The sequence below is a fragment of the Schistocerca serialis genome, chromosome 7, assembly GCF_023864345.2.
Source record: "Schistocerca serialis cubense isolate TAMUIC-IGC-003099 chromosome 7, iqSchSeri2.2, whole genome shotgun sequence".
NCBI classification, from domain to species: Eukaryota; Metazoa; Arthropoda; class Insecta; order Orthoptera; family Acrididae; genus Schistocerca; species Schistocerca serialis.
The window spans coordinates 535,051,754-535,066,232 of NC_064644.1; the positions used below are offsets into that span (position 1 = coordinate 535,051,754).

General features: G+C 43.8%; 1 protein-coding gene across 1 annotated transcript in view; it reads left to right on the plus strand.

Annotated features, from left to right (window-relative positions):
* LOC126412670 (acetylcholine receptor subunit beta-like 2) overlaps positions 1 to 14,479 on the plus strand; it is a 311,004-nt gene that overhangs the window by 51,284 nt on the left and 245,241 nt on the right. The window contains exons 2-3 of the mRNA XM_050082373.1: positions 2,387 to 2,420; positions 8,472 to 8,617. Coding sequence (XP_049938330.1) covers positions 2,387 to 2,420; positions 8,472 to 8,617 — 180 coding nt within the window. The remainder of the gene's footprint in view (positions 1 to 2,386; positions 2,421 to 8,471; positions 8,618 to 14,479) is intronic.

Consider the following 14,479-nt stretch of genomic DNA (forward strand, 5'->3'; position numbering starts at 1 on the left):
GTGATGCTTAACCTACGAATTAGACAACTAGTGCCAAGTTACACCGGTTTGTCAATAACATTACGTTGTTGTTGTTGTGGTCTTCAGTCCTGAGATTGGTTTGATGCAGCTCTCCATGCTACTCTATCCTGTGCAAGCTTCTTCATCTCCCAGTACTTACTGCAACCTACATCCTTCTGAATCTGCTTAGTGTATTCATCTCTTGGTCTCCCTCTACGATTTGTACCCACCATGCTGCCCTCCAATGCTAAATTTGTGATCCCTTGATGCCTCAGAACATGCCCTACCAACCGGTCCCTTCTTCTTGTCAAGTTTGCCACAAACTCCTCTTCTCCCCTATTCTATTCAATACCTCCTCATTAGTTATCTGATCTACCCATCTAATCTTCAGCATTCTTCTGTAGCACCACATTTCGAAAGCTTCTATTCTCTTCTTGTCCAAACTATTTATCGTCCATGTTTCACTTCCATACATGGCTACACTCCATACAAATACTTTCAGAAACGACTTCCTGACACTTAAATCTATACTCGAAGTTAAATAATTCCTCTTCTTCAGAAACGCTTTCCTTGCCATTGCCAGTCAACATTTTATATCCTCTCTACTTCGACCATCATCAGTTATTTTGCTCCCCAAATAGCAAAACTCCTTTACGACTTTAAGTGTCTCATTTCCTAATCTAATACCCTCAACATCACCCGACCTAATTCGACTACATTCCATTATCCTTGTTTTGCTTTTGTTGATGTTCATCTTATATTCTCCCTTCAAGACACCATCCATTCCGTTCAACTGCTCTTCCAAGTCCTTTGCTGTCTCTGACAGAATTACAGTGTCATCGGTGAATCTCAAAGTTTTTATTTCTTCTCCATGGATTTTAATACCTACTCGGAATTTTTCTTTTGTTTCCCTTGTTGCACATTACGTATTTTTCATAAATAATTGGATGCTTTTCAACATGACATCAATTTACGCTTAACTGAAGTGAAGTTTACATGGTTTGGACATAGATATACTGCAATATACACCCTTTATGGAACTTAAGTTTCAGATAGTTCGGATACTTCTGACCATGGTCAAAATGGCAGTTCACTGGGCTACATTCATTGTGACTGGCAGTCTCGTTTTAATGGCCTGTGCGCTACTTGGATGTGATTGGCTATTTCGTTGTAATGGCTACGACTGTTTCAAGAAACGTGGTGTGACCTTATCTAAAACATCAAGGATAAGATCGGTATGGCTCGTCACGTGATGATAATGCCGTTGAGGTGAGGCTTATTATGTCATGGGTGAGGGGCGCATGGTAGACACGTGATGACCTTCGGCAGACGGATGAGGATCAAATTGTATCAGTTACTGCATTGCTGTAGTACTAATATCTGGTGTTCTTAGGATTTTTCGAAAGATACAAAACTTAGAATGTTAGAAATTTCTATTCTTCCTATTACCACTGCCAAGATCTCACACAGCCAAATTAGACTCGAAGTACTAAGTTCCAAAAAACGACCCGATAAAAGTCTATTTGACACGTCATCTCTAATGTAACGGCTTCTAGCTATCGAATCTAGATTTATTGAAGTTATTGTATGGAAGTGGCTGAGAACTTTGCAAGCACCACTATATCTACCGAGGTACGGGACAGTTTGTTTGTACGAAATGACAATGTAATTTCTTTTGACGTCATTCGAGGGCTCTCAAAACGACGAGTACAGTGATGCAGTACGCGTCAACGTTGACAGTAAATCTTTTCGCACAAATAGCATGGAAGTGCTGCAAACCTGAAGACTGAGGCATAAGTCGTCACGCTGTCTTTTTGGAGTGATTCCTGCCCCTTACATCGCGTACATTGCCCACCTCTCGCTGTGGGAAGCTTTCGGAAAACTTTGAGTGAGTCATATCAGCTTGCACCGCTGTTGAAGAACTGTAGAGAGTCGCTTGAAAAAGGGATGGTTACGCTGAAATTTCGATGGATAAAATTATTGGGATTATTTAACGTATAGAAAATTCTCAGCACATTACGCACTACTCAATGTCGAAATCACTGATTCAGTATTCACGACTGTATGTGAAACAATAATAGAAGTATAGGATCTTATTTTCCTAATTAAGTATGATATTCTGTCCTTGTGGGAACCCTAACACATGCTATCGTTTTCTATAAACAATTGATTATCTGTTTCTTACAGCATCATGTATTACTCCGCCTTCCAATACCTTTCCTTACTTAATGTTACACAAATGTGTCTGTGATACTGTTTAGTTTATAAGAACCGACTTTTTTTTCGTAGAGTTAGAACTGACATGAGGCAAATAATTTTACGATAAAATCTGTGCTTATAGAAAATACTCCAGCTCGCAAGCTATTATCAAGAACTTGTTAAATAGGTTGCGTCTACGATGACGGTGGTCTCAGTCACAGGTAAGTGATGAACAAGACGACGTAACCTCCTAACCCTGACACATCACTGAGACTGAGTTTTCACGCTTTCATCTCGTCACATCACATTTTGCAAATTGCACTGCGTTCTCACTCCTTCAATTTATCAATTTACCCTCACGAACGATAGTCTTTCATCACACTACTCCATAAAACAGCACTGGGAATGAAACCCCACACGTCACTGCACACCTTGGAATAGCACTGATAGTGAATTCTATCCTTTTATTTTATCACATTATAGCCTCAAACAGAATCGGGGCTGTATTCGTTCCTGCAACGACTGAAAACTCTAGAACAGCATGAATAGTGATCCCTCACCCTTTCTTTTAACCACATTACGCTCTCAAACAGCATTCGGACTGAATTTTCACTTCGTTCGTTTATCTCTGCACACGCTGGACTAGCGCTATTACTTGTCAGGCCTTTATTCCTCACGCTACACGTTGAAACAACACCCATTCTCGATTCCACTTATCCCTGCACACTCTGGAAAAGCACGCAGATTGATACGTCGAGGAGTTGAAAAATTACGACTACGACCGCATGCTTATTGGCATGCTGTACCACCTTTGGGAGGCAGTGCAGCAGCAATCATGCGTGGGCATGGATCCGACAGGTCCCCAGTAGGTTTCCGAAGGTATCTGCACCAGTTGTCTAAGCACAGGTCAAACAATTCCCGTAAATTACGGGTTGGCGGAATGAGGGCGTGTAGATGGCGACCGATATCATCGCACATGTGCTTCTTCAGGTACAGATAAGGAGAATTTGAGGGGCCAACAGAGCGACGTGAGTCCTCCATCAATCTTCTCAAACCAAAGTAGGACGAATTCGGCCTTGTCACAGGTAGAGTTTAAATTTAAAACAGTCTTGATCACAATTTTGTTAAAATATTTTTTATTGGACTGAGTGACCGTTTTCGACTCTATGAAAGAGTCATCTTCAGGCTCTGTAAAGATATATTGCCAAAATAGTATAGACGTTATAATAAGCATATAAAATATATGAAAATAAGACAAATAGTAATAAATTATACCCAGAGCGGTGGATGGATACTGTTAGATGAGTTCTGTCGACCCTCGACGCTCGTGTAACTGCTGACTGTGCGTGGACGGAACGGGTATTAATAGGGCTGGACGCACCAACCGTTCTGAGTGTGACATCATAAGTAGCCAATCAGAAAACCCGTTCATGATTAGATAACTTAATATTTAACTACGAAGGAACAGTTACAGTTGGAAAACATCGTAATGTCAATTATTGATCATTATTCGTCAATGAATATACACTACTGGCCATTAAAATTGCTACACCAAGAAGAAATGCAGATGATAAACGGCTATTCATTGGACAAATTTATTATACTAGAACTGACATGCGATTACATTTTCACGCAATTTGGGTGCATAGATCCTGAGAAATCAGTACCCAGAACAACCACCTCTGGCCGTAATAACGGCCTTGATACGCCCGGGCATTGAGTCAAACAGAGCTTGGATGGAGTGTACAGGTACAGCTGCCCATGCAGCTTCAACACGATACCACAGTTCATCAAGACTAGTGACTGCCGTATTGTGACGAGCCAGTCGCTCGGCCACCATTGACCAGACGTTTCCAGTTGGTGAGTGATCTGGAGAATGTGCTGGCCAGGGCAGCAGTCGAACATTTTCTGTATCCAGAAAGGCCCGTACACGACCTGCAACATGCGGTCGTGCATTATCCTGCTGGAACGTAGGGTTTCGCAAAGATCGAATGAAGGGTAGAGCCACGGGTCGTAACACATCTGAAATGTAACGTCCACTGTTCAAAGTGTCTTCAATGCGAACAAGACGTGACCGAGACGTGTAACCAATGGCACCCCACACCATCACGCCAGGTGATACGCCAGTACGGCGATGACGAATACACGCTTCCAATGTGCGTTCACCGTGATGTCGTCAAACACGGATGCGACCATCACGATGCTGTAAACAGAACCTGGAGTCATCCGAAAAAATGACGTTTTGCCATTCGCGCGCCCAGGTTCGTCGTTGAGTACACCATCGCAGGCGCTCCTGCCTGTGATGCAGCGTCAAGGGTAACCGCAGTCATGGTCTCCGAACTGATAGTCCATGCTGCTGCAAACGACGTCGAACTGTTCGTGCAGATGGTTCTTGTCTTGCAAACGTCCCCATCTGTAGACTCAGGGATCGAGATCTGGCTGCACGATCCGTTACAGCCATGAGGATAAGATGACTGTCATCTCGACTGCTAGTGATACGAGGCCGTTGGGATCCAGCACGGCGTTCCGTATTACCCTCTTGAACCAACCGATTCCATATTCTGCTTACAGTAATTGGATCTCGACCAACGCGAGCAGCAATGTCGCGATACGATAAACCGCAATCGCGATAGGCTACAATCCGACCTTTATCAAAGTCGGAAACGTGATGGTACGCATTTCTCCTCCTTACACAAGGCATTACAACAACGTTTCACCAGGCAACGCCAGTCAACTGCTGTTTGTGTATGAGAAATCGGCTGGAAACTTTCCTCATGTCAGCACGTTGTAGGTGTCACCACCGGCGCCGACCTTGTGTGAATGCTCTGAAAAGCTAATCATTTCCATATCATAGCATCCTCTTCCTGTCGGTTACATTTCGCGTCTGTAGCACGTCATCTTCGTGGTGTAGCATTTTAATGGCCAGTAGTGTAAATTATACTATTAAAATCGTTCATTGGTATTAAATAAGGATTAGAGTATGCAGCCCTCTAAACTCAAAACTACAAAATCTGCACCAAAAAATGTCACCGCCCAGCGTTTACGTGGATTATCGAGGGCTACCGTGGAAATGGCGTCCTGTTCCGCTGTGGACGTTAGTGGTGCTGCCAAAGATTGTACTAGGGGAAGATACGTCGTATGTTACGGTAATGTGATGCCATAGAAATAGGATAACTATGCTCTTTTCTCATGTCAGCGCCATTCCATAGTAGCCCTCGATTATCCACGTAAACGCTGGGCAACGACAATCTTTAGTACAGATTTTGTGGTTCTGAGTTTAGCTGGCAGCATACTCTAAGCCTTATTTCATACCAGTGAACTATTTTAGCAGTATAATTTATATTCATTGACGAATAATGATCAATAATTGACATTACGATGTATTTTAGCTGTAACTGTTTCTTCGTAGTTAGGTATTAAGTTATCTAATCATGAATGTGTTTTCTGGTTGGCTACTTATGATGTCATGCTGAGAACGGTGGGTGTGACCAGCCCTATTAACAGCCGACCGCGGTGGCCGAGCGGTTCTAGGCGCTTCAGTCCGGAATCGTGCGACTGCTACGATCGCAGGTTCGAACCCTGCCTCGGTCATGGATGTGTGTGATGTCCTTAGCTTAGTTAGGTTTAAGGAGTTATAAGTTCTAGGCGACTGATGACCTCAGATCTTAAGTCCCATAGTGCTCCGAGCCATTTGAACCCTATTAATACCCGTTCCGTCCACGCACAGACAGCAGGTACACGAGCGTCGAGGGTCGACAGAACTCATCAAGCAGTGTCCATTCACCGCTCTGGGTATAATTTATTACTATTTATCTTATTTTTATGTATTTTTCATATGCTTATTATAACGTCTATACAATTTTGGCAATTTATCTTTACAGAGTCTGAAGATGACTCTTTCATAGAGTCGAAACCGGTCGCTCACGCCAGTAAAAAAATATTTTAACAAGATTGCGATCAAGACTGTTCTAGTTTTAATTTTAACTACTTTTAAGATCGCTGACTATGTTTTTAAAAATTATCGGAAGATATCATCTGCGTTGGGGAAGATACCAAGCATAAAGTGTTCACAACAATGTTTACGTAGTCTACAGATGTTATTGTGCCTTTGGGTACTACAAATGGTCCCGGGGGAGGGTTGGTGAGGTGTTCCCTATAGCATAATACGGCCCAAACCGGTGTGCGTCTGTAGCGCGATGTATGTTTTGAGCAGCCATTCGATTAAATGACGCCGTATCGGGACACTGCCTGCGAACTGGAGTAACCGAAAGGAAGCAGGATTCAAAATACCAGGTCACGAGTGTCCCTTGACCCACGTCCCAATATTGGTGATACAGTGCCGACTGTAATCGTACTGGAAGACGTTGCTGGATAAACATTGGGGCTCATTGGAATCGGTTGTTGTGCATTACCTTGTTCAGCAATGTGCACTGAATGGTGTGCTCCGAAGTGCTTTTGCTGTACCAACATCGTCGTCGGATGTGGTGCGGACGTCATCTACTGGCCGGCCGAAGTGGCCGTGCGGTTAAAGGCGCTGCAGTCTGGAACCGCAAGACCGCTACGGTCGCAGGTTCGAATCCTGCCTCGGGCATGGATGTTTGTGATGTCCTTAGGTTAGTTAGGTTTAACTAGTTCTAAGTTCTAGGGGACTAATGACCTCAGCAGTTGAGTCCCATAGTGCTCAGAGCCATTTGAACCATTTTTTGTCATCTACTGGTGACGTCACTGTAGCACATAAACAGCTCACCAGTTTCTCCGTTTCTGAGCTTTCAGTCCTGTGCTAAGGACCATAATAATCTCCTCAATCTACAGTTTGTTAGAATTGCTAATGCCAGTGCATTACCCCATTGGCGACCCGTACCGCGGCTACAATTTTTCTCCATTCATCCCCGCTCGGCTTATATACTAGGTATGTCCACAAAGTAAGTTCCGTTTGGTTATATAAAACAGACGTGTGAAGATACAGAAAAAAATATTTATTGTACAAAAATCTGCAACTGTTAAACTACTTTTCTACATAGCTTCCGAAATTTTGTAGGCACTTGTCATAGCGTGGTACAAGTTTTTGTATGCCTTCTTCATAGAAGGTTGCCGCCTGTGTATTCAACCATGTTGTAACATGTTCTTTGAGCTTGTTATAATCGTTGAAGTGTGTGTAAGAAGAGATAAAAGTCGCTAGGAGCGAGGTCCGGGCTGTACGGCGGATGATCAAACGTGTCCCAGTGAAATTGCCGTAAGACTTGTTTGGCCAAATTCGCCGTGTTCTTCATCGTGCACTTGATCACGTCCTTCATTGAACAGTCTGACCCATCTTCTAACCGTTGAATCACTCATAGCACCTTGTCCGCAAAACCTCGCATATTTGTCGACAAATTTCCTTTGGTTTAACTTTCTTTGCATTTAGAAAACGAATCACAGATCTGATTTGACGCGCGGCGGCATTTTCAATTACGGCTGACATTATGAACAAGCACTACAAAGCAAACGTCGGCGGCAGCGATCTCAAAATGGCGTATGGCTCTGAGCACTATAGGACGTAACATATGAAGTCATCAGTCTCCTAGACCTTAGAACTACTTAAACCTAACTAACCTATGGACATCACACACAACCATGCCCGAGGCAGGATTCTAACCTGCGACCGTAGCGGTCGCGCGGTTCCAGACTAAACCGCCTAGTACCGCTCGGCTTCACCGGCCGGCAAAATGACGTACGTGTCTTCTTCTTGAGTCAGCGTAACTGCCGCACACGCTCGGAACTGCGATCGTAGCGCTGCCGCGGGTAGAAATACAAACGGAACTTACTTTGTGGACGCACCTCGTATTTCCCTTACCGCGTAATGGGCCGGCAACGACAACAGGTGGCTTCAGCCTCGCAGTGGACCGTGGCTCATCAATTTACTTCAAGTCTCTTATTACACTACATTCTTAAGCAGCACTGAGACTGAATTGTCACCCTTCCAGTTATCACTGTACACCCTGAAACACCAACGAGACTGATTCTCACATTTTACTTTTATCACGTTATACTTCGAAACTGCACCCTTTCTCACTTCGTCCTCTTATCACTGCACATCCTGGGACACCTCCGGGACGGCAAATTCTGAGCTCTTTCTTGCATCACACGTAATTGAGAACCAGCACCGAGAGTGACATCCACCCCATGCTTTTAACACACTACACTCGATCACAGCACTGAAACTTGTTCTTATCACATTGCGAGGGAGACAGCTAAAAGACATTTTGAAAGTATTGGCGCCTAACACTTCGCAGGGACGGCTTTTGAAGCCAATCCGGACGCGAAGCGGCTGTACGACGACCTGCTGAGCAACTACAACCGCCTCATCCGGCCCGTCACCAACAACTCCGAGACGCTCACCGTCCACCTCGGGCTCAAGCTGTCGCAGCTCATCGAAGTGGTGAGTACTGGCGGCGCGCCGCCTTCTGTCCCAGCCAGCTCTATCAGCTCCTGTTAACCCGCCCGTGCAGCGTGCCTGTACGAGCCGTAGACGCCCAGACGGTACTCCTGGCAGGGCACAGTTGGTAGTTGTAGAAAGCGCCCAGGCGCAGATGCAGGGTTTTGTCCTGGGGAGGGCGGGTGAAGGGGTTCTTGCTGGGAACTGTCTCTGTCCCCCCTTCCCCGCCCGCCCCTCCTCCCGGCCCTAACAGAAATGTGAAGCATCCAGGTTTGGAGTCGAAAACGAAAGAAAACTTCATGGAATGAGAGGCAATGTGACGATATGTCATGGTAACTGAATTTTCCATCGGTACTTGGTAGACCAATATCATAATAAATGAAAAGCGCTGCTGTATGAGGGCCACAATTACCAGCCAGAGTTCCATGTTCTTAACTTGTCAAAGAAAGGCAAAAAAACTGGGCCTGCTCGAAGTCCTGGAAATTAACAAACATCTAACTCACACTTCGGATCTAATCTTAAATGATCAGGCAAAGCTTAATGCTACGCATCTCTTAAACTTCACATAATCCTCTCTGTTTTTCATTACTTTCCACATTGTCTATTGCTAAATATTCCCTCATTTTCCTGCCTTAATCAATTTATTTTATTTAAATTGCCAATGGAATCCATATAGACTGTAGTTACAATTGTAAACTCATCCTTTAACTGGTACTTGTATTACTTTCCATGTTAAATACCTCTTGAAGCTGTATCTTCAAGTACTGCTTCTATTTTACTTACTTCATTTATTTAATGCAAACTGTTCCATAAGCAGAATTTTGAGTTTAGTGTTAATGTTTTTCCTGTTTTCGCCGTTTATATTTGTATATTGTTCAACTTCTTAAAATGCAGTACCACCACGCTGTCGAAGATGGCATTTACTGTATGTTCTCTCACTCTCCTCCATTTTTCTGCACGTATTCATTTCCATTTATCGTATTGATATTGCTTAAGATCCTCATATATTGTGTACTTACATTGATAATTCTTTCTTTTAATGGTTTATGTATCACTCTCCATGTTTCATACCTCCTGGAGTAGTCTTGTCAATTACTACCTTCATATTATTTTATTGGTTTTTCTTATTAGTGTACACTGTTGTGTAGGATTGCTGTTCCAGTTCTGTGCTAAACTTTTTCCTGTTTACTCCATTTATACTTATTTACTGTTCAACGTTTAACTTTTTACCATAACATTGTCAAAGATATTATTTACTATAAGTTTCCGCTTCAATCTACATGTATAACTTCTTTTGCTATGTTGTTTACACACAATGTAGCTTCTTTGGCAACAAAGGTCAGTAAGTGATTGTGATATGTGGCGGTAATTACCCAGTACAGCTGCTGCTAGTTTCAGAACAATGGGCGGGATGAAAGAGAATGGTACAGGGAGCCCATTACTTATTCTCGGGTACCACGTGCCAAGGCGCTGCCTAGTAGGTAGCGGTCGGGCAGTCGGAACACGCCTGAGGCCTAATCAGTGACTGATGTTTACGTTTAAAGCTTTACAGTTAAAACGTGTCTAAAAGACTGACTGTTGTGGAAATTATGAAATGCAATGAGATCACCCCTGAAAACTCTGAAATGTAATAAGAAAACAGTCTACGAAATTATACATGCCCTCAACTGCAATCAGATGCTTTAAGACTAACAAGGAACCTCAAGGGTGTGATGTCGCAAGTTCAGTTTTACATAAGGCTCATTTCAAAGTGTTGTGTTAGCAGTTATGGCAGGGAACATACACTGAAGAGCCAAAGAAACTGGTAAACCTGTCTAATATCGTGTAGGGCCCCCACGAGCATGCAGAAGTGCCGCAAACACGACGTGGCGTGGACTCGAATAATGTTAGTGCTGGAGGGAATTGACATCACGAATCCTACAGGGCTGTCCGTAAATCCGTAAGGGTTCGATTGGGGTGGAGCACAGCACGTTGCAAGGCATCCCAGATATGCTCGATAATGTTCATGTCAGTGGAGTTCGGTGGCCAGCGGAGGTGTATAAACTCAGCAGTTCTGGGCGTGTGGGGTGTCGCACTGTGCTACTGTGATTGCCCAAGTCCGTCGGAATGCACAGTGGAAATGAGTGGATGAAGGTGATCAGACAGGATGCTTACGTACGTGTCACTTCTTAGAGTCGTATCTAGACGTATCAGAGGTCCCACATCACTCCAAATGCACACGCCCCACACAATTACAGAGGCTCCACCAGCTTGAACAGTCCCCTGCTGAGATGCAGGGTCCATGGATTCATGAAGCTGTCTCCGTACCCGTACACGTCGATCCGCTCGATACAATTTGAAACGAGACTTGTCCGACCAGGCAACATGTTTCCAGCCATCAACAGTCAAATGTCGGTGTCGCGGGCCCATGCAAGGGGTAAAGCTTTATGTCCTGTAGCCATCAAGGTTACACAAGTGGTCCTTCGGCTCCAAAAGCCCACATCGATGATGTTTCGTTGAATGCTTCACACTCTGACACTCGTCGATGGCCCAGCACTGAAATCGGCAGCAGTTTGCGGAAGGCTTGCACTTCTGTCACGTTCAACGATTCTCTTCAGTCGTCATTGATCCCGTTTTGGACGATCTTATTCTGGCCGCAGCGATGTCGGAGATTTGATGTTCCACCGGATTCCTGCTATTCACTGTACACTCGTGAAATGGTAGCACGGGAAAATCCCCGCTTCATTGCTACCTTGGAGATGCCGTGTCTCATCGCTCGTGCGCTGAGTATAACACCACCTTCAAACTTACTTAAATCGTGATAATCTGCCATTTTAGCAGCACTAACCTATCTAACAACTATGCCAGACACTTGTTGTCTTATATAAGCGTTGTCGACCGCAGCGCCATATTCTGCCTGTATTTGAATATGCATGCCTACACAAGTTTCTTTGGTGCTTCAGGGTATCAGGTGCTAATGACTCACAATGTACATCAGAAGGGCGACAGAAAATGAGTGTCCGGAAGGTGCAGAGATCAGTCTTATATGGAACGTACGTATTAAGCTTCACAATATGGGCATCATCTGACACTCAAGAAATGGTCAAAACAAACCATTAACTTGCATCATGAACACCGAATCATAAATGTCGCGCCACAGTGATCGCAAAGATTCAAACCATCAAGATCGAAGGCGAACTCCTTAGGAGTTACAAATCGTGCAGGACGTTCAGCTAGGTATCCACTAGCAAAGAATGCAGATGGAATCATATCGGTGTAACGAGGTGATGAGAACTGATGAAATGTGATGGCATGCAACTGAATACGTGAAACTCGCTGTCTTTAGAGGCGTAACTGCAGATAGTGCGACAGTATGTTTTCTACGCACGGAAAAACAAACGTTCAGAGGCTGAATTTGTCCAGTGGTTCCAGATGAATGAACTGCAATGTCGCACACTTTTCAGGAGGGATAGTGTGCTCTGAAGGAGTATGATTTTTATACGCAGACCAGGAATCAAGCTAAAGCAAATTATTTTGACTTGCTATCGACCAAAAGCAGTGCTCAAATCTTAGTTGCAGTTCTCTTACGGCCCTTTTCCCCCACTCTTGCGTGCTGTGATTTAAGTATTCTCTACTGCCCTTGCAGGATCACCCACACGAGTAATAATCGTAGGGGGCAGAGCATTCCAACGTCTCGCAGCACAATAAATAACTTTCCAACCAATTTACCATTCAGATTAACAGTCAGCATAATTGTACATGAATGCCTTAGGGCACCGATGTTACTCGATCTCGGTACAGTTCTCTTGGTACCTCTAATATCCAGGATTCCTTTCATTTGCATTTCCTCTTCAACCCCGACTGTTGTAAGTTAGAAACAAATTCGTTACTGAGCGATGGGATAAATTTGTTTCTCTCATCCACAAATTTGGGCCGATTCCGCAGTTTGCTATTGATGATTTCCGTGAAATTTAGTTATTTACGTCTTACAATTCTGTAGCACCATTTGAGGTCATGTAACCACTCACTGGTTCCCTTGAAATCAGTGTAAATTATGTCGCCCGCAGTTTGAAGTGCATAACATAGTATGTCACTATCATGCACATCCTGTAAACTGTATCGTCCATCCTTGAAACCAGCAAACACCAGTTTTTGCAAGAAGTGCGTCTTGTCCTCCCTTGAGTATCCATTGTTTTTTTATGCTCATATTGTTGCAGGCTTATTTGGAATCTGTTCGTAGGTGTTATTTTACTACGCTGCGGATGATCTTCCATGTAAGTAATTACTTTTAGTATGCGTTTCTTGGACAACGATCGTCATTCACTACGTTTCACTGGGCACGGGATGTGTCACTCTCTGTCCGACAAGAATCATGAACTACATGGCTCAACAAGTGTTTCAGTATCACTTTCACTTATTAAGCATGGATCGTCATCATTGTACTCCTCATGAGCCGGCCGCTGTGACCGAGCGCTTCTAGGTGCTTCAGTCCGGAACTGCGCTGCTTCTACGGTCGCAGGTTCGAATCCTGCCTCGGGCATGGATGTGTGTGATGTCCTTAGGTTAGTTAGGTTTAAGTAGTTCTAAATCTAGGGGACTGATGACCTCAGATGTTGTCCCATCGTGCTTAGAGCCATTTGGACCATTTGTACTCCTCATGCATATTGTCTGCACGGCCGAGCGTATACGGCATCACACATTCCACTATTCATCTTGCAGAAACGCTAATTTTATCTGCGTCTTCTTTCTCAGCCTGCGAAATTCCTTAGGTTCCTTCTTGACGAAATGTCAACTTCGACAACTGTTGTAGATAAAATGCAATATTTGCTCTGTTTATCATTTCCATTGCTGTGCTTTGTTTCAACACCACTAGCAGCGTGGCACTGTTGTGAGCTACTTACTAGTCGACTAAGCAGTTCAACTATGCTCCTAGCCTCAGGCTGTGCTCACCATTCGATACCTCCAGTCCTGCCCTCTGTTGCCATTACCAGCCAATATTGTCGGTGGATTATAGACAATATGTGGAGCGCCGTATGTAGTAAACACATTGGCTTTTAACGACCGCGCACTCAAGGGATTCATTGTCAGTTCTGCTCTGAAACTTCTCTTAGTATTGACTGAACTTCGCTCTGTGGCCCTAAAAGCGGTTTTGCACAAACTAAACTCTGTTTTCTCTGCAAATCTAGTCCCGTTCTTCGGTGAACTTCCCTTGTAAAGTGCAAGAACGTTATACTCGAGCTAAGCAAATTGCTCAACAATATCCTTAGTTGAATTATTGTTAATTAAGGACATCCTTGTTAAGGAAATTGGGGATCAAAAAATACCTTTTAGTCCTTAACATATATGAGCAATGGCTGAAAGTAAGCGAATACATGACTACAAGGTACTTTAGAACAATACATTTAAAATTACTTAAGTTACTACGAATGTCTCACAAAAACTGACATAAAGCAAATATCTAAACAATCGCACATATATGGGAAAGTAAACGAGAAGGAAGAAAGTCTTCATTTGCTTGCGTTCGAAGTGAATTACAGATCAACCGTTCGGTAAAAGCAGATGCATGTGCATGGCGTGTGATCGATACCCAGTCACAAATCCGCACCAGTATTGTGGTCAGAATATGAACTTATGATGATTAACAAAAGTAAACAGAATACCTACAAAAGTTACTGACGCCATCATAATACTGAAAATTTTGTTGCTAATTTCAACACATGCGACGCAGTCGAAGGGCACGGGTAACACGTGGAGACCTTCTTCCGGCAGACGCAGCAGCGAAAGCGTCTGTTGTTCACAAAGAACTACGCTGAAAAGTAGTCAGTAGGTATTACAGAAGCAACCGAAGTCGAACAAACCCGTGGCAACGCCACGGAACATTTATAC